General features: G+C 42.4%; 1 protein-coding gene across 3 annotated transcripts in view; it reads left to right on the plus strand.

Annotated features, from left to right (window-relative positions):
* The window catches only part of tbc1d22a (TBC1 domain family, member 22a), a 171,060-nt gene that overhangs the window by 46,560 nt on the left and 97,297 nt on the right, over nucleotides 1-27,203 (plus strand). For 2 of the 3 annotated variants that reach the window (XR_014620559.1, XM_084330442.1), the window contains exons 6-10: nucleotides 3,612-3,682; nucleotides 11,616-11,744; nucleotides 17,137-17,199; nucleotides 17,990-18,055; nucleotides 21,403-21,517. Coding sequence is in view for 2 of the 3 variants with exons in the window: in XM_084330442.1 (XP_084186568.1) it covers nucleotides 3,612-3,682; nucleotides 11,616-11,744; nucleotides 17,137-17,199; nucleotides 17,990-18,055; nucleotides 21,403-21,517 (444 nt within the window). In the remaining variant the exon portion in view is untranslated. The remainder of the gene's footprint in view (nucleotides 1-3,611; nucleotides 3,683-11,615; nucleotides 11,745-17,136; nucleotides 17,200-17,989; nucleotides 18,056-21,402; nucleotides 21,518-27,203) is intronic. The other variant, XM_084330443.1, reaches the window with a different exon arrangement.

The following is a 27,203-nucleotide window of genomic DNA, read 5'->3' on the forward strand; positions in this document are numbered from 1 at the left end:
TGCAAGGGGTCGAGGGAGTCGCACACCAGGGGCTCGAGGTGTTGCCTCTCAAAGGTCTTGGCAAGGTGGACATGATTCACATGTCTTGATTATAATATTTTCTTTATCATAAAAAAAACTAATAGCACCTTTATTAATAAATGTGATCTTGCAGAGGTAAATGGCAAACATTAACCATATTATGCTGTCTGACATTCAGATCTTCAGACCTCCATCAACATCTGTGCTCCACCACCACACTGATTAAAAAAGGAAGATGAAGTAGATTGTAGAAGAGGTGAACTTGTGATGCCGATGAGACGAGCTGGCCCCACAGTCTGGAGGCCAATGTTGTTTTCTTGTCTTGAGGTTATTCATTGAGGCAGATGGTAATAGAGTTCACCTCGAAAGTTGAGGCTGAATGCAGTCAGTCCATCGCAGCTCCTTTCTAGACACCTAGACCCATTGTACCTACTGTAGACCATCGTACCTACTGTAGACCATCGTACTGTAGACCATCATACCTACTGTAGACCATCATACTTAGACCACTGTACCTAGATTATTGTATTTAGACCATCATACCTACTGTAGACCATCATACCTACTGTAGACATCATACTTACTGTAGACCATCATCAGGGGAGGAAACAAACTTTTTGGCTTACCAGCCAACTGGCGAGTAGCTGATTTTTTTTACCAGCCAAACAGATCTTTTACCAGCCAAAAAAAATCGCTAATTGTGATAATTACTTCTTTGTATGTCTTCGTCTAAACTGATTTTCAATCATAGTAATACTCACACCGTGTCTCTACTCTTTAAAATATTTATTAGCATAAAACATTAATAACAGTGTCTCTACTCTTCACAATATTAGCATAAAACATATTAACATGAAAGAGGGATCTATTCTGGACTGGGTTGGGCTGAACTGGGCAGTGAAAGATGCTGGGTTGGACTGGGTTGAAGTATGTTGTGAAGTGTATAGATAGATGTGAAATGTATAGATGTAGCAGTACTGTCTATCTGTATGTCGTGTGTCATATGTTATGATGAATTGAAAATGGGGGACCCTGATGTAAACCAGACGAAAGTCTTTCTCTGGTCTGCATCCCCTTAACAATTGTGTGTATTGAGTAATTGAGCCCTTGGAATCATCCGAACCCCCCCCCCCCCCCCCCAGCTACTCCCCTGCACACACACACACACACACACACACACACACACACACACACACTCTCGCTCTCTCTCAAACAGAGAAATCAAAATAAATCAGTACATTACAGAAGGAATTTCTTGTACAGTCTTGTACAGTGGGTGACAATATTGTCACAAGGAAAGATGAAATTACATACCTAGGTTTCATGTCTATCTATATCTCCCTCTCTCTCCCTCCATCTCTCCTCTGTATCTCCCTCTTTCTTTCTCTTCCTCTATATCCCTCTCTCTCCCCCTCTCTCCCTCTATCTTTTCTTTCTTTCTTTCTTTCTTTCTTTCTTTCTTTCTTTCTTTCTTTCTTTCTTTCTTTCTTTCTTTCTTTCTTTCTTTCTTTCTTTCTTTCTTTCTTTCTTTCTTTCTTTCTTTCTTTCTTTCTTTCTTTCTTTCTCTCTTTCTCTCTTTCTCTCTTTCTCTCTCTTTCTATTATATTACTATTATATATATATCTAAACCTCTGTCTATCTATGTGTGTATGCATGGCATCAAATCAAAGTGTGTGTTGCTGTAGGCCTGCCTGTATTGATCAGTCACACTATACCCCCATTCAGCCGTAATTGTTCCCTGCTGGGCCTTTGTTTCATGGTGTGAATTAGTCATTGACATTGACATTGACATCACATTGCATTCTGGGAAGGAGTGTAGTTCCCTTATCATTAGCTGAATTCACTGAATTCTCTTCAGAGGCTCCTGCTGCAAATTGGTAATGACTGTACCAGAATGTTTGATAGGACATTGATTGAAAACTGTCGTCTCAAATTTGACAATTGATGGCTTATTTTGAAGGTATGAATCTGTAATTTTACATTATGTAACAAAAAAAAAGAGAATATTCTGAGAAGGTGGAGCTAGAAACTCTAGACCTCAGGGGGTTATTAAGACAGCACGGTGGGCTGGACGACAGGGCTGTGAAATACCGTCAGTGTTGTGGTATCGTCAGTTTGGTTGGTGTGTTGTTGTGCACTGGTTGAGCATGCAATAAAACATATAACCTTACGTCGTAGTCCGGTGCGTTTTTGGAAACATTATAGTTATAACAGATACACCTAGCTAACATGGGGCTGGCTGCTTTGAGCACACACACAGGGCTAACGTTAGCTAGCAAGCAGCTATATAGCTAAAACGCTAACTAGAAGCTAACTACTGTATACTGTTCCAATAGACTAACATACACCTCTATGATTTAAATGTGTCCTTGCCTTAGACTTGAGGGTTGTACTAGGGTTGGATGCAGTTCCCCGTTGGTCAGTCTGTCTGTTTTCCATCTTCTGCTGTGTTTAACGTTATCTTTTATTAAACATTCTATATGTCCGCGGGTCTTGTGCAGTGCTCTCGTGGCACTGTCAACTAAAGCGAGCACTCGGAAGACGCGCACAGTTTGCCAGTGACTGTGATTGCAGAATGTCTTTTTTTGTTTTGTTTACTAGTCGCCAGACTGGCGAGTGGTCTCCATGAATCACTCGCCAAACCTAAAAAACCATCATACCTACTGTAGACCATCGTAACTACTGTAGACCATCATATCTACTGTAGACCATCATACCTACTGTAGACTATCCTACTGTAGACCATCATACCTACTGTAGACCATCATACCTACTGTAGACCATCATACCTACTGTAGACCATCATACTTAGACCATCATACCTACTGTAGACCATCATACTGTAGACCATCATACTTACTGTAGACCATCATACCTACTGTAGACCATCATACTTACTGTAGACCATCGTACCTACTGTAGACCATCATACCTACTGTAGACCATCGTACCTACTGTAGACCATCATACCTACTGTAGACCATCATACCTACTGTAGACCATCGTACCTACTGTAGACCATCGTACCTACTGTAGACCATCGTACCTACTGTAGACCATCGTACCTATTGTAGACCATCGTACCTACTGTAGACCATCGTACCTACTGTAGACCATCGTACCTACTGTAGACCATCGTACCTACTGTAGACCATCGTACCTACTGTAGACCATCGTACCTACTGTAGACCATCGTACCTACTGTAGACCATCGTACCTACTGTAGACCATCGTACCTACTGTAGACCATCGTACCTACTGTAGACCATCGTACCTACTATAGACCATCGTACCTACTATAGACCATCGTACCTACTGTAGACCATCGTACCTACTATAGACCATCGTACTGTAGACATTACATTGTTGTCCAGCTGCATGGAGGCCTGGCCGGTAGGCTCTGTGGCTTGGGCCGCTAGTTCCCCTTCCCTCAGCCAAGCAATGCCATCAATTTGAGGTTCAAGCATCATTGGGCCTTTAGTTTGAGCTTCTGCATGGTGGCCTCAACACTGACAACACGTGGTAATGAGCCTCTCCCATCAATCTGAGTTACATCAACGTTTTCTTTTGTTGTCGTTTGTCCTCCACAGAAGAGCTACGGAAGCTCAGTTGGTCTGGGATACCGCGACATGTTCGACCAATCACGTGGAAGCTCCTCTCTGTAAGTTAAAATGCACACACACACACACACACACACACACATCCTAAAATTCCCTCTTGTCTCCTTTGTGATTTACGGACCCCAGTATCCTCCTCTAAACTTCAGCTGGAGAAAGTAATTGGGAGCTCAGATAATGTGTTGACTCATTAGGGTTGTATTGGCTTATGGCCGACATCCCGGAACTAGATCCAGACTTTGAATGGGCTGATGTCTGGTCGAGCATCCAAACTATCAACATGTTCATTATAATGAAATGAAGGAATTCATTTTTAGCCCAAATTGTACATTATGTAACAATAATGACATGGGTACTTACTTATTATGTTCTGAGTGTCCCCCATTGGCTAGTTTTTGGTCGGTTACTGCATAACTTTCAGATTTGTTTTGTTTTGATTAATGTCCCTCCCTGCAATGTGTTAATTCTGAATTACTTTTCTAATTTGGTGTTGTCACTTATGGAAACACAAACTCTTCTTGCTGGGATGAGCATGGACTTTGATGTATTTGGACATTGTGTATTTAGAGCTTTCATGCATGGGGCGAAGGAGGCAACAATTGCTATGTAGAATGGTCTGGAAGTGCAGTTGAAAGGTGTTGCCTTTATTATACCTCTGTACTTATCTCACTATCTCTGATAATCTATTGCTTGCGATCTCAGGACTATCTTTATGCCTTAAGTCTAGGGATGCACCGATCCGACTTTTTCAGTCCCGATACCGATACCTGGGTTTGGGTATCGGCCAATACCGATACCGATCCGATACCCATTGTCCAATTGTTTTCTCCCAAAAAAGTAAAAAAAATAATGTAATCCACGTTCTTTTATTTTTTTATATTAAAATATATTTTGTTTTTAAGAATTGTAAAGGATCACAAGTGTGTTTTTGATTTGTTGTAAACAAAGACCGAAAATAAACTTCATTAAATTAATAAACTGTATGCCTCCACTCACTGTGGAAGAGACTGGGATCATTATTTTGTGCAAGGCAACATCAGGCTTGACTTAAAACATTACTTTCCTAACTTAGTGAAACTAAATGTAACAAATGAACACATACCGGTAGATATAAATGTACTGAATGGTTATTTGTTATTTTATTTATTATAAAAAAATAAAAATAAATCATTTTTTTTCTTTTTTTTCTTTCTGATACCCGATCCAGCTATTTTACTGATATCGGCGGCCGATACCAATATCGGATGGGTGCATCCCTACTTAAGTCCCCAGAACTCGCACTGAGTTTGGAAAGAGGGCTTTCATGTACTCTGCTCCATCTACTTGGAACGGACTTCAAAAAACTCTGAAGCTACAGGCCCCGGTCACCTTGCCTGGTTTTAAAGTTCATGTCACAGACGTTGCAATTTAATTCTGAACTGGGAGTTTGCAAATTCATTAATACATAATGCTGACGCTACATGTTAATGATGTTGGGAATATGGTGGTGCTTGCTCAATTCTTTTTTTCTTTGATCCGTTTGTCTGTCTGTGTTTCGTCCTGTATGCTGTAACTTGGTTTATTATTTTTATTGCTGCCATTTTTGGTCAGGTCTTGCTCGTAAAAGAGATCCTTGATCTCAATCATTTTACCTGGTTAAATAAAGGTTACACAATCCATTATAGGAGATTTCTCAGCAGAGGTTTTCCATTTCCCCCCCCTCTGCTTGTGTGGTCTTTTGATGTACTATAGTTTTTATAATAATCTATCTTCGTTTTTAGATTCAAAGTAGTGTGGGCAGTAGGATTATTAGCCTCTGTCTGGTTGTGTAGGTACTGCGGGTAGTAGGGTTAGTAGCAGGGGAGGAAATTAGGCCACTTTACTGGCCAAATGCTAGTATTTTTTACGTTTGGCTGGTAAAAAAAATCAGATACCCGCCAGTTGGCTGGTAAGCCAAAAAGTTAGTTTCCTCCCCTGCTGGCGAGTATACAAAAAAATAAAACATTCTGCAATCACTGCACTGGCAAACGGTGCGCGTCTTCTGAGTGTTCGCTTTAGTTGACAGTGCCACGAGAGCACTGCACAAGACCACCCGCGGACATATAATGTTTAATAAACGTTTGCGCAGTACTGGCCAACCCGCGGACATATAATAATAAAAGTCCCGCGGTACTAGGCTAGCCATCAGGAGCACTCGCAAACAGATAACGTTAAACACAGCAGAAGATGGAAAACAGACAGACTGACCAACGGGGAACTGCATCCAACCCTAGTACAACCCTCGAGTATAAGTTACTAAGGACACATTTAAATCACAGAGGTGTAATGTTAGTCTACTGGAACTGTATACAGTGGTTAGCTTCTAGTTAGCGTTTTAGCTATAGCTGCTTGCTAGCTAACGTTAGCCCCGTGTGCTCCAAGCAGCCAGCTAGGTGTATCTGTTATGACTATAATGTTTCCAAAAAAGCACCGGACTACGACGTAAGGTTAGACATTTTATTTCATGCTCAAAAGCCCCTGGCTTGCACATCGCAGTCACGAAAGGGGCTAGCTCAACCAGTGCACTGTGCACAACAGCACACCAACCCAACTGACGTTACCACAACACTTGACGGTACTTCACAGCACTGTCGTAAGACCCCCGTGCTGTCTTAAAGGCACAGTGTGCCTACCCAGATGCATACACAACATTGACGCGGCTTGACATACAAAGAAGTAATTATCACAATTAGCGATTTTTTTTGTCTGGTAAAAAATCTGTTTGGCTGGTAAAAAAAATCAGATACTCGCCAGTTGGCTGGTAAGCCAAAAAGTTAGTTTCCTGCCCTGGTTAGTAGTTTGTGTTTGATTGTGTAGGTAGGTGAGGGTAGTAGGGTTAGTAGCTGCTGTTTGATTGTGTAGGTACTGAGGGTAGTAGGGTTAGTAGCTGCTGTTTGATTGTGTAGGTACTGAGGGTAGTAGGGTTAGTAGTTTGTGTTTGATTGTGTAGGTAGGTGAGGGTAGTAGGGTTAGTAGTTTGTGTTTGATTGTGTAGGTAGGTGAGGGTAGTAGGGTTAGTAGCTGCTGTTTGATTGTGTAGGTACTGAGGGTAGTAGGGTTAGTAGTTTGTGTTTGATTGTGTAGGTAGGTGAGGGTAGTAGAGGGTTAGTAGCTTCTGTTTGATTGTGTAGGTACTGAGGGTAGTAGGGTTAGTAGTTTGTGTTTGATTGTGTAGGTACCAGGGTTTCCGTTAGAAAAAATTGTTGCCGGCCTCAGTGTCCGGTAGATTTCAATTTCAGTTTATTGAGCTTAAAAACAATTGATAGGCAAAAGAATGACAACAAAACAAAAGAATGACATCATCAAGGCATGTAGATTTATAATATTTTTACTTGAAACTAGGCTACTTTTGCGTATAGTCATTATATTCCAAATAAAATAAGTCCAGAGACTCCGTGCTGCTGCCAACTTTAAATCAAATAGGTGTCTGTGGGCAGTCGCCCGACATTAATAAACAGCAGTCTGTTATAATCACATTTTTATGAGCTAACGAATTCCGTTATATTGGACATTTGTATTAATTATATCAAGCGAAGAACTGAGAAATTTGGCAGAGAGAGACGGCAACATTATCGTGGGTTTGCGTGACGACTCTCTCTCTCTCCACCTCCCAATGACTTATTTGCGAGAGTATGTCGATGCAGAGCAGCAGATTCAGCTGTTTTCTGGCTCTTTTCTGGCTCTATCTGGGGACCGCTCAGCAGCGCCCCCCACCCAACAGCTGAATTGCCAATGGCTGAATTGGAGTACTGCACTGTGCCGCTGCTGCTCCGGCTCTGCAGCTGCACATGCACTCCCAAACCCAGCACTAAGCTCTCGCTGACAACGTCGTTGTCATTATTAGAAGCAACGATGAAACAAATGTAATGATTGTTTCGTTCATCGCATAGGCTATTTAATTTTAGCCTATTTTAATACAATTCAAATAATCAAATTGTGCTTATAGGGAATTATTTTCACCGGACATTAAGACCGGAGAGATTAAATATGTCGGACTTCAACAGATTTTGCCGGTCAAATACCGGTAATTACCGGCTAACGGAAACGCTGGTAGGTACTGAGGGTAGTAGGGTTAGTAGTTTCTGTTTGATTGTGTAGATACTGAGGGTAGTGGGGTTAGTAGTTTCTGTTTGATTGTGTAGGTAGGTGAGGGTAGTAGGGTTAGTAGCTGCTGTTTGATTGTGTAGGTACTGAGGGTAGTAGGGTTAGTGTAGGACCTACTTCCAGTGATGAAGCTAAGCTAGGCTAATGGTCCAGGCGTTCCCTAAGCCTAATGCATGCAGAGAGACGAAAAAGGTATGTATCTTCTTGTCCAACTCCAGGGAAGATGTTAAATAAGCTAATTTCCCAAAATGTTTGAGTGTTCCTTTAACACTTTGGATGCCCAACCCGTTTTTTTTATTATTATTAGCGATCTGAATTCATATTTCATCAACCGAGTCTACCGTTGGTAAATCAGCCACTCCAGGCGCTCAGATGTGAAAAAAGCGCCCCCTATCGTTTCCCAGATGGTAATTCACCCTTTTGGATTGGACTCAATGAAAAGGCATGAGAAAAAAAGACCCGGACTCCACATTTTACCTCTCACGTATGTGACCAGAGTCGATCAGCTTCATTCTGGACCCTCAGAGCAGCGGGGATTATGTGCTGTACAGTATACGCGGTGGATCAATAAAAGGATCGATTTTCGGAATGGCAATCAGGAATTGGAATAATCCATTTGGATACCATCTGATCTCTGGTAAGGAATCTATTTTACCAGTATTAGGATAATCAGACCAGTTTTCACGGAGATATAAGCTTTTTCTTTTTTTTGTGATATGGCTGTTTGACTCTAAGAGCGATCAGGAACTGAGAGAATCGATTTTCAGCGTGCGGCACTAGCGTGCACACATACACATATACTATCGATAATCTAGCGTTTATTTGAAAACTATTCATAAATAGGCAGACAAATGACAACGTTCTAGAATATTACAGTACGGGGCAATTATCATGGAATCCTCTTTTTTTCCGTGAAAACGAGGGGTTTTCTAAATGCTATGAAACGGAAATTAACCGATAAAAAAAACAATCTGCTTCGACAATGTTGACTGGAAATAGGTCATTGATAATTCGACGGGCAGAGTAGACACATAGCCATAATTTAAAACATAGATTAGGCGATATTAATGCTAACATTGAAGTGGATGTGGGCATTCAAGCACTAAATGTGCGCCCCCTGCTGGGCATTCAAAGTGTTAAAGCTTACAACTAAGGCCCTTCAATAACCATGGTTTTGCAGTGGCAGACAAATTTGCATGGCTTCCATAATAATCTCAAGCCACAGACTGGGTCAGTGCTGGAGGAGCCTCTGATGACAAACGGATTCAAAGTAATGCAACAGGACATATAATGACATTTCTGGGGACATAGATTTCCACTTATCTGAGCAAACTCACTTTTCTGTTCCATATTACTGCTACTTATTAGTGGAACGAGTTATTGGAATCTGTAACCTCATTACAGGATGAATTGTTGTGAGTTCCCAATAAGCTGCTCTTTCCTGTGACAAATCAACTATTTAAAAATCTTATTTTGAATTTGGACCCTTAACACCCAAAAAGAATCCGCTGTGTAGACATTCATTTTGGCATTTGAACGAGTTGAGTTCACAATGAACTAGTTGTTTCTGTTTGCGTCCTTGCCTGTGGATAACTTGGATTTCTTAAATATATTTCTTTGATACTACACAAGGTGACCAGTGCTTCAGTCATGGAGGGGTGGGACATGATTATAGGCTGTAATTCGACATGGCACACCTATCTATTAGGGACGGCGATGTTTCTCCCAGATTGAGTAACTGCATGAATTACTTGAGTAGTGATTTATTTGTGATCACATTTTTATTTATTTATTTTCTTTTACATGAAACGACACAAAGACAGTAATAACAACAATAAACAGGACTTCACAGGACATAGGAACAACAACAACAACAACAATAATGACAATGGAAATAACTAAAACAAAAAAACAGAACATAAAAATAAAATTGTTAAAAAAGATATACGTAAGGGATAATGTATAGCTACGAGGTCATTGTCGCAAAATAATTGACCGACAGAGTTTAAAATACCGAGGCGCCTCGGCGAGGTGTTTTAAACGTCAGTGAAGGTCAATTATTTTGCGACAATGATCGAGTATAGCTATACATTATCCCGCTTATTACATGGCTAACTTACTAACAATATACCTAATTCATTTTACATCGACTCGCAACAGTAACACTGGTTCTGGCTCCGCTGAGTGCTCGTCGCTCCGCCCCCCAGCAGCTTCCCCGGCAGCCGACAGTTTGCACTGATGTCAGTGGGCTTGATTGCGAACAGCTGCGCACAGCGGTCATTATTGTGGGCTTGATTGCGAACAGCTGCGCACAGCGGTCATTATTGTCCCACAGCGGTCATTATTGTCTGATAACTGACCTCTGACGCGCGCTATTGACCAATCACAAGCAAGCATTTCGGTGAATGTGAAAACGCCATGTAATAAGTATATATATAAAGAATATTTATTTCCTCCCACACTACCACCCCTGGACCCCCCAGGATCAGCCCCCCCCGACTCCGCTTCGTCGCAAAAACATGGCCTTCACTCTCTCAGCCGCAGAAATTCAGTATTGGATTGGCCAATCCCCACCACCCGGGCAGTGGAAATCTCCATAATGTGATATCCAAAAAAGTTAATTTGAGTTTTTCCAGTTGATTCCACCTCATGGCTATTCATTTCTTGGCTGCTGTTACGCCCGCCAGTATGATTATTCTTTGTCATATGGAGGTCGGTACTAATGTTATGTCATTCAGGAGTAGTGTTGTTGCCGTATGTGGAGTTGTCAGGAGGCCACATATGTTTAGTTGCAGATGGATTTCCAAAAGTGAGCCACCGGCGGGCGGTCCCAAAACATGTGTATATATAAGGGCCGGTAGCGCCTAGAGCGCACAGAGTGCATCGAGAATCGGCCACCAACCCCATGTGCAAATAGATTTTTTAGTGCTGTCAGGCGATTAAAAAAATGTATCTTAATTAATTACAGGATTTGTAATTAATTTATCTAATTAATCGCATTTTAATCGCATAGCCATTTTAGGCCTTATATTCTATAATCATATTTCAACTTGCATGTGTCCGGATTGGCAGAATTCAGTACTGTATCTACAAAACCTTCTGTTTATTAATTTGCTTAGATTTTTCAGGTCTGGTCAATTTTAGCATGGTGTTATTCACAGTCAAAGATAAAAACAATTTATTGGTATTCTCATTTGGTTCATTACAATTTACTCAAGCCTAGTAACAGACACAGTATTTCTGACACTGGGAATACATTCCCTGAGATCCATAGATGTCCCTAGAATCAGATACCAAGAACATGCAAATGGACCATATAAGAAAAGTCTGTAAATGTGTATTCTATGTCCTTATGGAATGAATGACATAAACAAAATATATATATTTTTTTTTTGTTAATTTTCATAACGCGATAATTTGCTGTGTAATTAATTAATCAATCGAATTAACGCGATAAACGGACAGCCCTACTATTTTTCTAAAACAGTCATTTACCATTTGTAATATGTATGTTACCTCCACTCTCTGCAGCAGGTCTCTCCACTCATGGAAATGCATATTTTTAATACAGGACTACCCACTCGTGTGGGAATGTGCAGCATTATCAGTCGATGGAGATTATGATAAAGTCTTTACCAAGCGCTTTAACTAAAATGCAAATAAATATACAACATTTTGTTCCACAATTATCAATATCAGTATTTATTTAGTCCTTTCTCTCTCTCTCTCTCTCTCTCTCTCTCTCTCTCTCTCTCTCTCGCTCTCTCTCTCTCTCTCTCGCTCTCTCTCTCTCTCTCTCTCTCTCTCTCTCTCTCTCTCTCTCTCTCTCTCTCTCTCTCTCTCTCTCTCTCTCAGGGTTACTTACCAGGCAGTGCCGAGAGGAGAGAGAGTGTCCTTCAGAGGAAGAGACAGGAGTACTTTGGCTTCATCGAGCAGTACTACGCCTCCCGCAACGATGAACACCACCAGGACACGTATAGACAGGTATACACACACACACGCACAGACACACGCACAGGTGTTTAACCCCCCTACCCCTTCTAAAGCTGCCGTGGGGAGAGAGAGAGACACAGAGAGAGAGGGAGACAGAGACCATGTACATACAGTCAGGTGCATTAATATTTGGATATTCATTCAATTTTGGTTCTGTACACCGCCACAGTGAACTTGAAATTAATGTGCTTTAAGTTCAGACTTTCAGCTTTTAATTCAAACCAACCAGTGTAGGATTTACCACAGTTTCTACATGTGGACCCCCCATTTTTAACTCATTGAGCGCAACGCTATTTTCCCATCTTTACTCAATGGCGCGCCAGTGTTATTGACCATTTTCACAATGTTTGCGGACCCATCGTATATTCTATATTATAGCTATGCAAATAGCACACTTGAAATTAACTCTAGACCTTGTATCTGCTCCTTGTGAATTAAATGATGAGGGAATAACACACACCTGGCCGTGGAACAGCTGAGCAGCCAAGTGTCCAATTACGTTTGGTCCCTTAACCCTTTCACTGCCACACGACAGCCGGTTAACCCTTTCACTGTGACAATACAGAAGGTTAGCTCTTTACTATCACACAACCGACGGCGATGCTCCATCATTAGCATCATTAGCTCCGTATTTGCGGAGCTAATGATGCTAATGATGGAGCATCGCCGTCAGTTGTGTGATAGTAAAGGGCTAACCTTCTGTCGTGTGGCAGTGAAAGGGTTAAAAAGGAAGAGTCGCATATATAAATTGTTGTAATTCAAGATTCAAGATTGTTTATTGTGCACAGTTAAACAGACAGTTTGCCATACAATGAAAATCTTACTTTGCTAGTCCACCCTCCACACAAAATCACACAATACTTAACTTAAACATATGTAAATACAAGCGAGTGCTAGAAAATAAGGTAAAATAGATAAATATATATATATATACAATTCCTACACGGTTCACCTGATTTTGATATTTAAATTAAAGCTGAAAGTCTGCACTTAAAGCACATCTTGCATATTTATGGGCCTGACTGTACTTGAAGAAGCGTCCTTAAAACCAATCAGATCCACTCTTCCAGGTCATCTCTTGTGAAAACCAGCTTTACTGGAGTTAGTCTAATTATAATGTCAGTTCCTACTACGGTACTAAAATAAAAGCGCTTGCATCATGGATGACGTAACCATGATGATGGAACTGTATTTTTGGTCTCGAATTGGGCTGGCCACTCGTCCTAGTAATGATTTTACATCCAAACTAGTTGGGTAATTACCCTAGAGTCACAGACATTTAGTGTGACACAACCCCCTGTATTTCCTCAGGCCAAAACACTTCACCACTGTGTGCAGCTTGTGTTGCTCTCCCTCTTTCTCTCTCACACAGACGCACACACTTCACATTCTATGTATTTACCAGGCAAATGTTTCCAAATCTCTCACTCGCCAGACACACACACACACACACGCACACGCACACGCACACACACAGAGAGAAACTCTCTCTCACACACACACAGAGAAACTCTCACACACACACACAGAGAAACTCTCTCTTACACACACAGCTTTAAGGAGACATTCCCATCTAGTGCTAAAGGCTGTGTGATGTGAGCAGGGAGGTGGGTGGTATTTATTCTCTGTCTAGGAAGTGACAGTTTCTCCCCTGAGCTTAAAACAGGCTAGTAAATAAATCCTTATGCTTGGCCACACTACACTATTTTAGCCATCTAAATGGGGGGGGGGGGGGTTCACCCACCTATCTCTATCTATCTATCTATCTATCTATCTATCTATCTATCTATCTATCTATCTATCTATCTATCTATCTATCTATCTATCTATCTATCTATCTATCTATCTATCTATCTATCTATCTATCTATCTATCTATCTATCTATCTATCTATCTATCTATCTATCTATCTATCCTATCTATCTAGGTTCAATACAGAGTGCAGGTCAGATACAAGGACAGGTTTTGAGGAACCAAACACATTTAGTAATTATTAGGGATGTCCGATATTATCGGCCTACCGATATCATTTTCTTTATTTCTTTTACATTTATTTAACCTGTATTTACCCAGGCAAGCGAGTAAGAACAAATTATTATTTTATTTATTGTCAAAAGTATGCATAATGTTGTGTTAATTCCACGACAAGAGATATGTAATGTTAATTACTTGAAATATCGGATATCGGTAAAACATCGAACATCCCTAGTAATTATTCACTGATCCACTGATCTACACTGTGCTGGAATGTGTCAACACCACGTAGGTTTACAGTGTTCCAAACACTGTTCCACTGGAGTGGACATGTGTATGTGTGTATGTGTATGTGTCTGTGTTAGGGCTGGGTGATTAACAGTTTCAATTACGGGTTTGGCTTCCTATGATTATGAAAACAAGATAATCGAGTTGCTCTCATTTTGTTGTAACATCTTGTGTGTTGTAAACAGTAGTTTCAGTTATTTTGAAAGGCCTTTGGTAACTTGTAGAAGATGACAGAAAGGCAGCCTTTGGTCTAGAAGAAAGGTAAAACAAAGTCGTTGTATGATGTTCTCAAATCAATAAGTAATCGTGTTTAACTCGATGGACGCCAGACCAGAGTAATGTCGGGTTAACTCGCCAACCGTTCAGCGCCAGACCCGAGTATAGTCGGGTTTTCATCGTTATTTATTTTATTCAAAATTTGTATTCATTATTCATCCAGGGACCTTGGTGTTACCATAGGGAATGAGTCTGAGATCGCCAAAGTGCAATACCGGCCGCATCCAGCTAGACGGCGGTATCGAGCACCCTTTGTAACCTTGTATCTTGGCCTGTTTCAAATGTCTCCGGGCTCACTTGTCTTTGTCGGGCGAGTGGCACGGTTCTCCCGGTTCCATTGAAGCACGTCAAAAATCCCTGATCCATATGTTGTGGTGGGTTATGCCGTGGATCAAATGGACATCGGATGTACCAGATGGCGATCAAACTATTGGAATATTATTTTTGGAATACTCCCGATCACAACAGGTAAGGACTATCTGACGTCAATTTTAGCTTGATCGTGCAATGCTTTTATACCGATTGGGCTGATAACCATTTTTAGTGTTCAATACGAATGCCGTTACTGGCAATCAAAATCAGAAACTACCCCCCCCCCCTTCATGCATTCATGATGAAACATAATACCTATGACATAGATTTGATTTGGGAATAGTAGCGTGTACAGGCAAGAAACGGCAACGTCTATAGTGGAATTGACGTATAAGGCTATAACGTATGGATGGAAACATTTATTCTTTTTCACATATTGAACGATAGATAGGTGATGTCAAATGGGCCATAGTATTGTATTCATAGCTAGAATATAGAATATAGTTAGCTCTACAAACAAGGTGACACTCCCATCTTTTAAAGTGTGGCCTTGCTATGACGGGACCCGTCTAATAGCTGGCACTGAATGAGTTAATAATCGTGATTTCAATATCAATCAAAATAATCGGGATTAGTAATTTTTTGCCATAATTGAGCAGCCCTAGTCTGTGTGTTTGTTTCTGCATTTGTCTGTTTCTGTTTCTGTGTTTGTGTGTGTGTGTGTTTCTGTATATGTGTGTTTCTCTGTGTGTGTGTATCTGTTTCTTACTTTCTTTTCTCTCTACAATATGTAGCCTATTATTATAATTCGAATTATTATAATAATACATACGTATCATATTATAATAACTTTAATAAGTTATTATTATAATAATACGTATTAACACTTTGAATGCCAGCCACGACATAACTCGTTTGATCAGCTCCCCCCTTGAGTGCCGATCACGACAAATATCGTTTAATTTTTTTATTAGCGATCTGAATTCATATTTCATCAACCGAGTCTCCCGTTGGTACAGCAGCCCCTGTAGTAGCGTGCCCCCTATCGTCTATCCCTGTGTAACTGCAGGCGACTGACCTGGGATCAGTCGATATGTAGAGGCGGAGCCAACTCGCTCCTTGTGCTGGCAAGCTGTCTGCTCAAGAGGGATCTGCTCACGGGACGGGAATCAGCCTGGAATATGTATTTACAGCAGCCAATAATCAATTGATAAGCGTGATCGATATTTGGAATGGCGATCAGTAATTGGAATAATTTTTTTGGAGAACATCTGATCTGAGGTAAGGAATCTATTTGACCAGTCTTGGGATAATCAGAGTTGTATTCGCTGAGATATAAGCGTTTGCCCTATGTGTGATCTGTCTGTGTGTGCGCGATCGCTGATGAGGAAATAAGAGAATCCATTTTCAGCTTGCGTCTCTAGCGTGCATACGTACACATATACTATTGATAATCTAGCGTTTATTTGAAAACGATTCATAAATAGGCCGAAAAATGACAGTTTTTGGGTATTCTAGAATATTCCAGTAAAGGGCGTTTATCACGGAATCTTTATATTTTCCTTGAAAACAAGGGCTTTTCAAAATGCTATAAAACGAAAATGAACCGATAAAAAAACAATCCGCTTCGACAATGTTGACTGGAAAACGAGTCATTGATAAGCGACGGGCAGATTAGACACATAGCTATAATTTAAAACATAGATTAGGCGTTTTTAACGCGATCATTGAAGTGGGTGGTGGTGGTGGTGGTACTCAAGCACTAAATCGTGCGCCCCCTGCTGGCACTGAAAGTGTTAATATTACCATATATCATGTGGTCAGCATTTTGTTCTATTCCATCTTTCATGAGACAACTAATGGCTAGACAAAGCAATATTCCCGCAGGTTGGCGGTGCAGGGATAGTGGCATGGGGCATCGATCCACTTGTGTCCAATTACGTTTGGTCCCTTAACCCTTTCACTGCCACACGACAGCCGGTTAACCCTTTCACTGTGACAATACAGAAGGTTAGCCCTTTACTATCACACAACCGACGGCGATGAAAATAGTTGTGGTCATGATATAACCTACAAGCTAACCACCACACAATTAACTACATCATCAAAACATCACCTGTCCCACAATGCCAGGCAGTCCCTTTCACACAGACGCTGGGGTGAACCCACCCCGGCAATTTCACTATACCTGGAGACGGCATAATGCTGTATCAACTTTGACCCCCCCATTCTGTGTTTGTACCTTTCACACACGACGACGAGGCAAAATAATGTAAGATTCTCCACTTGAACGGGCAGCATGAGAGAGGCTTCTGTTGACTTGTCAATGTGCACATGAGCAAATAACTGACAGAATAACTAACATATGGTGAGCTTTCTTTTAGCATCTGTATGTCTGTCTGTCTGTCTGTCTGTCTTGTCTGTCTATTGTCTCATTGTCTGCATATCTGCTGTCTCATTGTCTGTATATCTGTTGAAATGGACACACATGGTGTGTGTGTGTATGTGTGTGTGTGTGCGTGCGTGGTGTCAGATCCAAATAGACATTCCTAGGATGAGTCCTGAGCGTTTGGTGCTGCAGCCGAAGGTGACAGAGGTAAGGTCTGGAGCGGACCAATCGACTGCCTCACACACACTCTCACACTCCGGCTCAGCTTGGCTCCAGGCTCCTGTCTTCATTCGTCTGTCTGTCGGTCTGTCCGTCCATCTATGGGGTAGATGTTCTGAAATGGTGGCGATGGTGTGGTGTGATCTATACACACACACACACACACACACTATGACCACCACTGCTACCCATTTCAGACCAGCTGTTTGTTTCCAATCAAGGACACCAATCCACTAATAACTAGATATCCTCTCTCTCTCTCTCTCTCTCTCTCTCTCTCTCTCTCTCTCTCTCTCTCTCTCTCTCTCTCTCTCTCTCTCTCTCTCTCTCTCTCTCCTCCTCCTCCTCTCTGTCTCTATCTTTCTCTTTCTCCTCCTCTGTCTCTCTCTATCTGTCCCCCTCCCCTTCTCTCGGTCTCTCTCCGTCTCTCTCTCCTCCTCCTCTCTGTCTCTATCTTTCTCCTCCTCTGTCTCTCTCTATCTGTCCCCCTCCCCTTCTCTCTGTCTCTCTCTCTCTCTCTCTCTCGCTCTCTCTCTCTTCTCCCCCCTCTCTTTCTTCCTGTCTTGCCCTCTCTATCTCTCTCCTCCTGTCTCCGTATCTCTCTCTCTATCTCTCCTCCTCCTCTCTCTCTATCTTTCTCTTTCTCCTCCTCTGTCTCTCTCTATCTGTCCCCCTCCCCTTCTCTCTGTCTCTCTCCGTGTCTCTATCTTTGATGGCTCAGAACGTGCTAACCTGCCTGTTGCTGCTGTGTCTCTTCTCTCCCTCTTGTCTTCTGCAGATTCACATTGACATACCGAGAACTAATCCTCTTATCCCTCTCTTTCAACAAGCGTCTGTCCAAGAGGTGAGACCTGACACACACACACACACACACACACACACACACACACACACACACACACACACACACACACACACACACCTACCACACACACACACACACACACACTTAGGCCTTGTCCAGGCTAAAACGATTTCGGTCGTATCAGGCAAAGTATTTGATCGTATGTACCTTTCATCCACATGGAACTGCGTTCTGGGAGCCTGAAGGCGCTAATTTCTGAGACCAGCTTTCAGAGTGCGCAATTCTGAAGACTCCCCCCATTGCGTCACCATCTTTACAAGCGAAACGCGTCTTCTCCTGAACCGATGACGCGATATCCCACCTCTCCCTTAACCCACATAATGCAAACTCAGCCAACATCACAACCACCGTCGACAACAGAACAGATTGACATCTCCCTTACAGTGTTACAGAAGCTATTGAGCTTGATCGGGCTTTTACAGCTAAATGTACTTTTTCTGAAACCCCAAGTAGTAGCTAAGCACATACTGTTCCATAGCATACGCCTTCAGTTGATCATGACAAATCCTCTCTTACCTTGACGATTAAAAAGCCTCCATAATTTAGTAAATAGTATCCCCATGGCATGGTGTTGAGCTGTAGCCAGCAAGCTATGCTATCCTAGCAACATTAGCTAACCAACTAAATACAATAGACGGTGGTATCCTGAGGTAACGTTAAATACAGACAACTTTTGCTACAATTACAGTGGTATCCTGAGGTAACGTTAAATACAGACAACGTTTGCTAGTCGAAAGGACTGGACAGTGGACAGGGACAAGTTAAACATCACTCAATTAATTTAATAGAACACAGGTAGTTTGATCTGCTCCTGCTCGTGTAGCTGCTTTCGCCGCGGTGTGTGTCTCTGAAAACTAGCGTCGGCTCAAAAGCACAGAACCAGACACACAAGTTATCGAAAACAACTACAACAATCCACTTCCGGTCGGGGGTTTTCAAAATAAAAGAGCCATGTCTAAAACAGGAAAGACATTTATTTTGTAAATTTGTGGCACGTACTTATTATCTTGAGACGGTTTCGTTTTTACGGAAACCTTTTTTATTTTTTTTTTATTTTTTTAAACCAAACGAAAAAGATCAAAACCGTTTTAGTCTGGACTAAAAGGGGTAACTTAGTCCAGTTTTTGTTTGAGAAGTGTCACAAACAGCTCTTGTTTTTGAGATAAAGACGGAGAATAAATGACAGCATGTTGCTTCCTACATACAATATGAGAGAAATAAACAGTGTAAACCAGAGTGCAGGTGAGGGTTTGCGGTTCAGTGGTTACAAATAGTTTACAACAAGTGAGCAGGAGGGGTACACCTCTGGTATTGTTTGTCTAGCAGTGCTGGGTGCTACACTTGCATACTAGAACTTCCAGACCAGCTGTCAGACCCATTTTTAAAGGGGTCGTTCTGATTTTTGGAACTCTAGTCATATTTTCTTCTTCGCAATGATGTTGAGGATCGGTAGTTCCTCTTTAATACCACACAGCCACACAGCATAAGTATTCTGAAAAGGACCATCAACCAAGACTTGGATTGCATCATGGGCTGTGGATTACATTTGACTTCCGGTGGCAGAAATCACTACTGGATTAGCTACTGGGTAATGCATGACCTTACATGTGCACTGTGCATGCATGCTACAAAATGTGTTCACGCACACGCACACACACACACACACACGCACGCATGTGCATGGAACTGCGCTGCACAGCTGACTGAGGTCTTAACTGACATCTTCAACCTGTCACTTAACTAGCCCAGGCAGTTGTCCCAGCGTGCTTTAAAAGCACCTCCATCATGCCGGTGCTGAAACACTCCTGTCTCGAGCCTCACTGACTTCTGCTCTGTTGCCCTCGCCTCCATTATCATAAAGTGCTTCAAGAGGCTGGTCCTGGCTCACCTCAAGTCTGACCTGCGCCTCTTTTTCCGGAGGACACTGAGGAAAGCTCACCTGTCTCGTCGGAGTCTGGTGAACTTTTACCGGTGTTCCATAGAAAGTAGGGATGCTCGATATTGGCTTTTTTACCTATACCGATATTGTCCAACTCTTAAATTCCGATACCGATATCAACCGATATATGCAGGGTTTCCCGCCCAAAAAACTGAATAATTTCATGTAATTAATAGGGATGCTCGATATTGGCTTTTTTACCGATATACCGATATTGTCCAACTCTTAATTTCCGATACCGATATCAACCGATATCAACCGATACCGATATATGCAGGGTTCCCCCCCCCCCCCAAAAAACGGAATAATTTCAGGTAATTAACATTACATATCTCTTGTTGTGGAATTAACACAACATTATGCATACTTTTGACAATAAATAAAATCAGAATTTGTTCTTACTTGCTTGCCTGGGTAAATAAATGTTATAGAAATGTAAAAAAAAAAGTAGATTTGAGTGAGACTCAATCCAAAACAAAACCTTGTATGTACAAAGCCTACCATTAGAAACATAGTGGTCAACCGATATGGGTTTTCAATGGGCAATACAGATTCTGATATTAACAGAGCAGGGCAGCCAATATAATTGATCAAATACAACAATTTACCAATAATAAACGAGACAGCATTGCTGAACTTAAGTTCACTAATATTAGTTATTATCTGCTTATATTACAGTAGCTTAGCTGCTTGGTGACAACTAGGTTTGCAGTGGCTAACATTACAATTGTACTAGGAATTGGGATATTAAATATTTCAGTATTTATTCCCTTCAAAATATTTTTACTTTAAAGCCCTATTTAGCCTCTTTCTCATCATGAAGTGATCCTTGAGACCATGATACCATCGTCTAGTGAAAAGTGAGATTTTAGAGCCTGTGAAAGTTGGTAATGTCGGCGGGCCCAAACTGATATTTTAATACTGGCTTGCTATATCGGTTGACCACTGCAATCAAGACACTGTAATGTTGTCTACCGTAATAAATAATCCTGTCTGTGAGGTCTTTGTATGCAACACGGTCTCAGAAGAAAAGTTAATTGACCACAGGAAAAAAGGTACATTATTTACGTTATGTTATTATAACCATAAGTAATGTATTTACGTATTGTATTGGCAAAGGTCCAATACAAACGCTGCAACCAGGAGTTGAGGTTAGTTTTAACATTTGCTTAACGGTTATGGTTAAGACATAAAGTTAGGGTTCCATCCCCATTACGGAAACATGTTGCGTTTTCAAAACGATATGTAAATATATTACTTATGGCTATAACATAACGTACAATCGTACATTATGTACCTTTTTGTTCCTGTGGTGGATTAGTAAGATTTTAGATATTTGAAGTGAGGTTACATGTCGCCTCACTGTGTTGTGTGTCCATGTGATCAGATCTTTGAGAGGATCCTGTTCATCTGGGCCATCCGCCACCCGGCCAGCGGGTACGTGCAGGGCATCAACGACCTGGTCACCCCCTTCTTCGTCGTCTACGTCTTCGAGTACATTGGTGAGTGGGTTCACTGTCTCTCTCTCTCCTGTCTCACTGTCTCTCTCTCCTGTCTCACTGTCTCTCTCTCCTGTCTCACTGTCTCTCTCTCCTGTCTCACTGTCTCTCTCTCTCCTGTCTCACTGTCTCTCTCTCCTGTCTCACTGTCTCTCTCTCTCCTGTCTCACTGTCTCTCTCTCCTGTCTCACTGTCTCTCTCCTGTCTCACTGCCTCTCTCCTGTCTCACTGTCTCTCTCTCCTGTCTCACTGTCTCTCTCTCTCCTGTCTCACTGTCTCTCTCTCCTGTCTCACTGTCTCTCTCCTGTCTCACTGTCTCTCTCCTGTCTCACTGTCTCTCTCTCTCCTGTCTCACTGTCTCTCTCTCCTGTCTCACTGTCTCTCTCTCCTGTCTCACTGTCTCTCTCTCTCCTGTCTCACTGTCTCTCTCTCCTGTCTCACTGTCTCTCACTCTCCTGTCTCACTCTATCCCTCTCTCCTCTGTCTGTCTCTCTCTCTCTCTCCCTCTCCTCTGTCTCAATCTCTCTCCCTCTATCCTCTGTCTCAATCTCTCTCATCTGTCTCTCCTCTGTCTGTCTCGCGCTCTCTCTCACTCTCTCCTCTATCTCAATATCTCTCACTCTCTCCTCTGTCTCACCTCTCTCTATCCCTCTCTCCTCTGTCTCTCACTCTGTCTAATTATCTCTCCTCCCTCTCCCTCTCTCCTCTGTGTCTCCCTCTCTCTCTCCTATGTCTCCTCTCTCTCTCTCTCACTCTCCTCTGTCTCAATCTCTCCTCAGTCTGTATCTCGCTCACTGTCTCTCTCTCCTGTCTCTCACTCTCTCCTCTGTCTCTCCTCTCTCTCTATCCCTCTCTCCTCTGTCTCTCTCTCTCTCTCTCTCTCTCTCTCTCTCTCTCTCTCTCTCTCTCTCTCTCTCTCTCTTCTGTCAATGCAGTGTAGCTAGGTTGTCGGACAACAAGTGGTTCAGTTCTGTGTAGTTGGAGTCAATGCAGCGTTGCTCGGTTGTCGGACAGCGATACTGCGAGTCACCACAGGTTTGAATCCACAGCCCTATGATCACCCAGCTGTCCCTCTGTCTAGACTCCAGGTGGCAGAGATGCAATACGGCTCACGGCATGACTCTGGCCATAAAGAATTGGATAATAAAACCATTTGTGGCACATTTCAGTCATTATCTTAACGATTACATAAACACCAAGCTCTAATAAGCTGAGATGAAAGCATAGAAACACCACAATATATGTGACGTTACATTTCAGGATATTTAACATCTTCCAGACGTCTTACAGTAAAACACTGTATTCTCATCATTCTCCTCTTTTATGTTTCTGTGTGGGAGACTCTCTGTGTGTGAGGGTCTCTGTGTGGGAGAGTCTGTGTGTGTGAGGGTAATAAAAGGAGGTCAACCTAAGGTTGGATGTGGCTAAGTGGTTCAAAGCGAAGTGGCTTATGTCATAGAAGACCGTTTTATGTCAATATAATCCAACAAACTATTAGTACTTCATACAACCTGGGACGCTGAAAGAAGTATTTATCCAGAATTCAGTTTTCCTTCAGAAAAGGGTTATTCAGTGCATCCCATCAGTGTGATCAGGAACTCTGGGTTCACACACTCTCTTGCAAAGGGGGTCAGGATGCGCACGTCAGTTTGGACATCATGCACAGTCTTGTGTGTGGGGAGTAGTGGTTAACCCGCAGGCTTTGTTGCTCTGGAATCTTCTCTTTACATGTTCAGGTTTTGTCAACAAAGAAAATAAATGATGGAATAACAACAGACTCTCTGCCGGCGCCACAGGGTTGAGTAGGACACCGTTCCGAGCATCGCGGCCGAGGCGCTCTTTAATGTGGGGCCCACATCGATTGGCTAGCGGATCCATAATGCAATTTGCATGGCGGTGTTTGCTTATGAATCTGCACAGAGGAGAGGGAGGTTTGTGGAATGAAGAGAGGAGAAGAATGTAGAGAGGGTTAGGTTGGGTTGAGTTAGGTTAGGGTCAGGTTAGGGTTATGTCAGGTCAGGTTAGGATTAGGTTAGGGGCAGGTTAGGGTTAGAAAGTAGTCCCATGCAGTCCATCCTCTTGTCTCTGAGGAGATGTGACCTTGAATGGTAAATAAATGGTAAATGGCTGCATTTATATAGTGCTTTTATCCAAAGCTCTTTACTATTTGTTCCTCACATTTTACCCATTCACTCACACATTCAGACACCGATGGCAGAGGTGACCATGCAAGGTGTCGACCTGCACATCGGGAGCAGTTAGGGGTTAAGTGTCTTACACTCCGACACGCTCTACGTGTCACAACGAGCACTAAATGGCCTCTGTTGCTGGGCCCTTTAGAAAGACTGAAGTCCACTTAGAATATTTGGGGTTAAGACACCGCGTGTGAGGAGAGGTCGTTTAGCCTGAAGATGATATTTATGTTGCTGGGAGATGACACCCAAAAAGACCGCCAAAGTTGCTCCTTTTCAAAGAGCATATAAACTGCATCTTCAAACAAAGCCCAACTGGGAATACAACAAGAAGATGGAACACCTGGGTTAAAACATTAGTAATGCTAGAACAAAGGCATGTTTAGTGAGAACCAGTGAGAACTCTCTAGGTTTTCTATGTGCAGGGTGACAGGCCTCTAAACCAGGGGTTCCCAAACTTTTTCAGCTCGAGACCCAAAAGAGAAATTTGGTGTTTCCCCGGGACCCAAACCTACAAAAATACATCATGAATTGCCATAACATACATTTATAGGGCGGCCGGGCAGTGCAGCGGACTAAGCGTCTGTCTACCACCACAGAGACAGTGGGATCGAATCCAGCTGTGGTGCTTCCGGGTTGGCCGACGCTCCATACTAACACAATTGGCAGTGTCAGCGGGTGGGAAATCCGGCGAGGGTGGGTCCTGGTCGTTGTAAACAGCGACTCCTACAGTTCGGTCGGGGCGCCTGCACAGTGACAGCAAGGGAAGGATCTAGGAGAGGTAGTGTGACCTTCCACACGTTACACTCTCTCAGTGAGAGTCCGCGCTGCCAGGTGAAAAGAAGTGGTGGGCTGGGTACACATGTGTCGGAGGAAGCATGTGATAGTCTCCGCCCTCCCGGACCGACGGTAGGGGGTAGAGTGCGTAAGGACAAGGAAGGGGATTGGGAATTGGCATAACGACTAACATTGGGATGGGAGAAAAAACGGAAAAAGAAGGGGGGAAAAGATTAAAAAAAAGAAGAAAAAAAAACATACATTTATAAACTACTGATAAAGAACACAACAAACCATGAATTTCAAATGTATATGAAATGTATTTATTTAATTATAAAAGTACATCACAGCAATAATCAGAGTGTAATGTTAAGTTGCTCACCACCTCATAACATATGTACATACAATTTTGTAACACTTTTAAAAACAAACATGTTCTACTCTCCTTTCTATTTCTCACCCCTTTTTCAACTCTCCATTTCTTACCCCCTCCCTCCGTCCCTCAACCTTAAACCCCAACATTGAGCAACATTCTGATTAATTTGTACTGACTTATTGAAAAATTCTACTGACCTGACATCATGCTAGAAGGGGTATAATATTTCATCTATGGCACAATGAAATCTAATGAGAGGTATGTGGCTGGTTGAAGTTTTCAACCAGCAGATCTATTCTGGGCTTGGTTTTTGAAAGTGCTATTATGGGGTCATGCTGAGCATTTAGTATGTTTCTGTATTTGTTTTTCAGGTATGCTAGAGTAGAAAACTCAGATTCACATAAGTACCGGTATGTGGTGCCAAACTGAATCAACACATCTACAGCTTTACATTTTTTAATTTTTTTTTAAACACTGCTCTAAACTAAACGTGTTTTTACTATTGTTGGTGTCCTGGAATAACGCTTCACAGGTCTAAATAGTCACACTTTTCAGGAATTCAGGATTAAAAAAGACAGACAGAGAGAGAGAGAGAGAGATTTAGAGAGGGAGATAGATGGAGAGCGAGGTAGAGGTGGAGAGCGAGACAGAGGGAGAGGTGGAGATATAGTGAGAGCGAGATGGAGAGACAAAGAAGAGAGAATGCCCCCCAACAGAGCAAGGGAGTCTCTTGGCTGTCTCTTGGCTGGGACAAACCAGGGGAGATGGAAACTTACTTAACCCTTTCACTGCCACACTACAGAAGGTTAACCCTTTACTATCACACTACCGACGGTTATCGAGTTGCCCCCCCCCACCCCCCCCCCCGCAGTTAAAGTGGCAAGCAGAGGATTCATGCCATCATTACGGTTTGAAACCCGTGGTCCAATAGAGGTGTGAGAATCCCCCACACCACCTCTGGCAGCACTGGGCCAGATCTTACTTCGGAGCGATTCTGACTACTTCTCTCATCAGCCCACTCCTCATTAAAAGCAGTAGAGCTCAGAAATTGTACTGTCAAAAAGTGATTAATCTTATGTGAATAATCATGCAAAGGTTATTGAATATTTTTAGATTAAGTTAATTATCCGACCATAAAAAGCCGTACATTGAACCACCCATCTTGAGATTATTTTGGATATTTCTTTCCGTCTCTCTCTCTCTCTCTCCCTCTCCATCCCTCTCGCTCTTTCTCTCTCTCTCTTTCTCTTCTGTGTGCCGATTCAAATACATATTTTTTTATCATCTTTGTCACCAATGAGTCACATGTTCTGCTTGACCTGATGCAACTGGATGAAATTGCAACAGTCATCTCATCTTCCTTTATTGCTGTGTGGCGGTGTCTTTGGTACTTCTGAGTCACACGTGCACACACACACGTGCACACACACACGTGCATCCCAGCCACACACACGACACAGCGACGGTGGCTCAGGAGGTAGAACAGTCGTCTGGTAATCAGAAGGTTCCTGGTTCGATTCTGTCACCACCCGGCAGCATGTGCAAAGAATCCTTGAGCAAGGCAGGTTGGCACCTCTCATAGTTGCCTCCGCCGTCAGTGTGTGAATGTGAGGCATAAGTTGTAAAGCGCTTTGGATAAAAGCTCTATATGAATGCAGCCCATTCTCACTCACACACGCACACACACACGTACACACTTCTACTCATCCTAGCCCCCGCCACACACACACACTCCTACTAGGGGTGGACGGTATGGTCTAAAATTTATATCACGGTATAATTTGAAGCATAGACGGTAACGGTATATATCACGGTATCATCGTTTTTGATAAAAAAATTTTTTTTATTTTATATAATTTTTTTTTTTTTTTTATAAAATATATATATTATATAATTAGACTTGTACTTGTATTATCTGCGAGACATCGCCACCACGCAACAAGCTCCACTGTCTGTGTGTACTCTAGTAGCCTCCAGCTACGGCCAGGTTTCCCCGGAGCTGCACCTGGACCTATACTCAGTAGCCTCGAGCAGAGCTACGGCCAGGATTCTCCGGCGCTGCACCTGGACCCTATTATATTGGAATAACGTTAGCAAGCCCTCAGCTCGAATACGCATCGAATCAGTGTTATAAGACATTGATATCAGGAGCTATCCGGCTAAGCCGGGTATATAACGTTAATACAACGCCTCAGTGAATTATTTAGTTCAATGGGACATTTAGTTTTGAACGGTGAACTAACTCGCGTTAACGTGAGCTAACGGCTAACAGGTAGCACACACACGTCTCTCTCTACTAGACTTTGTGGAGCGTTTGTTGATGTCAGGAGCTATCGGTAGCTGG

Source organism: Notolepis coatsorum (genome assembly GCF_963971535.1).
Source record: "Notolepis coatsorum genome assembly, chromosome: 15".
NCBI classification, from domain to species: Eukaryota; Metazoa; Chordata; class Actinopteri; order Aulopiformes; family Paralepididae; genus Notolepis; species Notolepis coatsorum.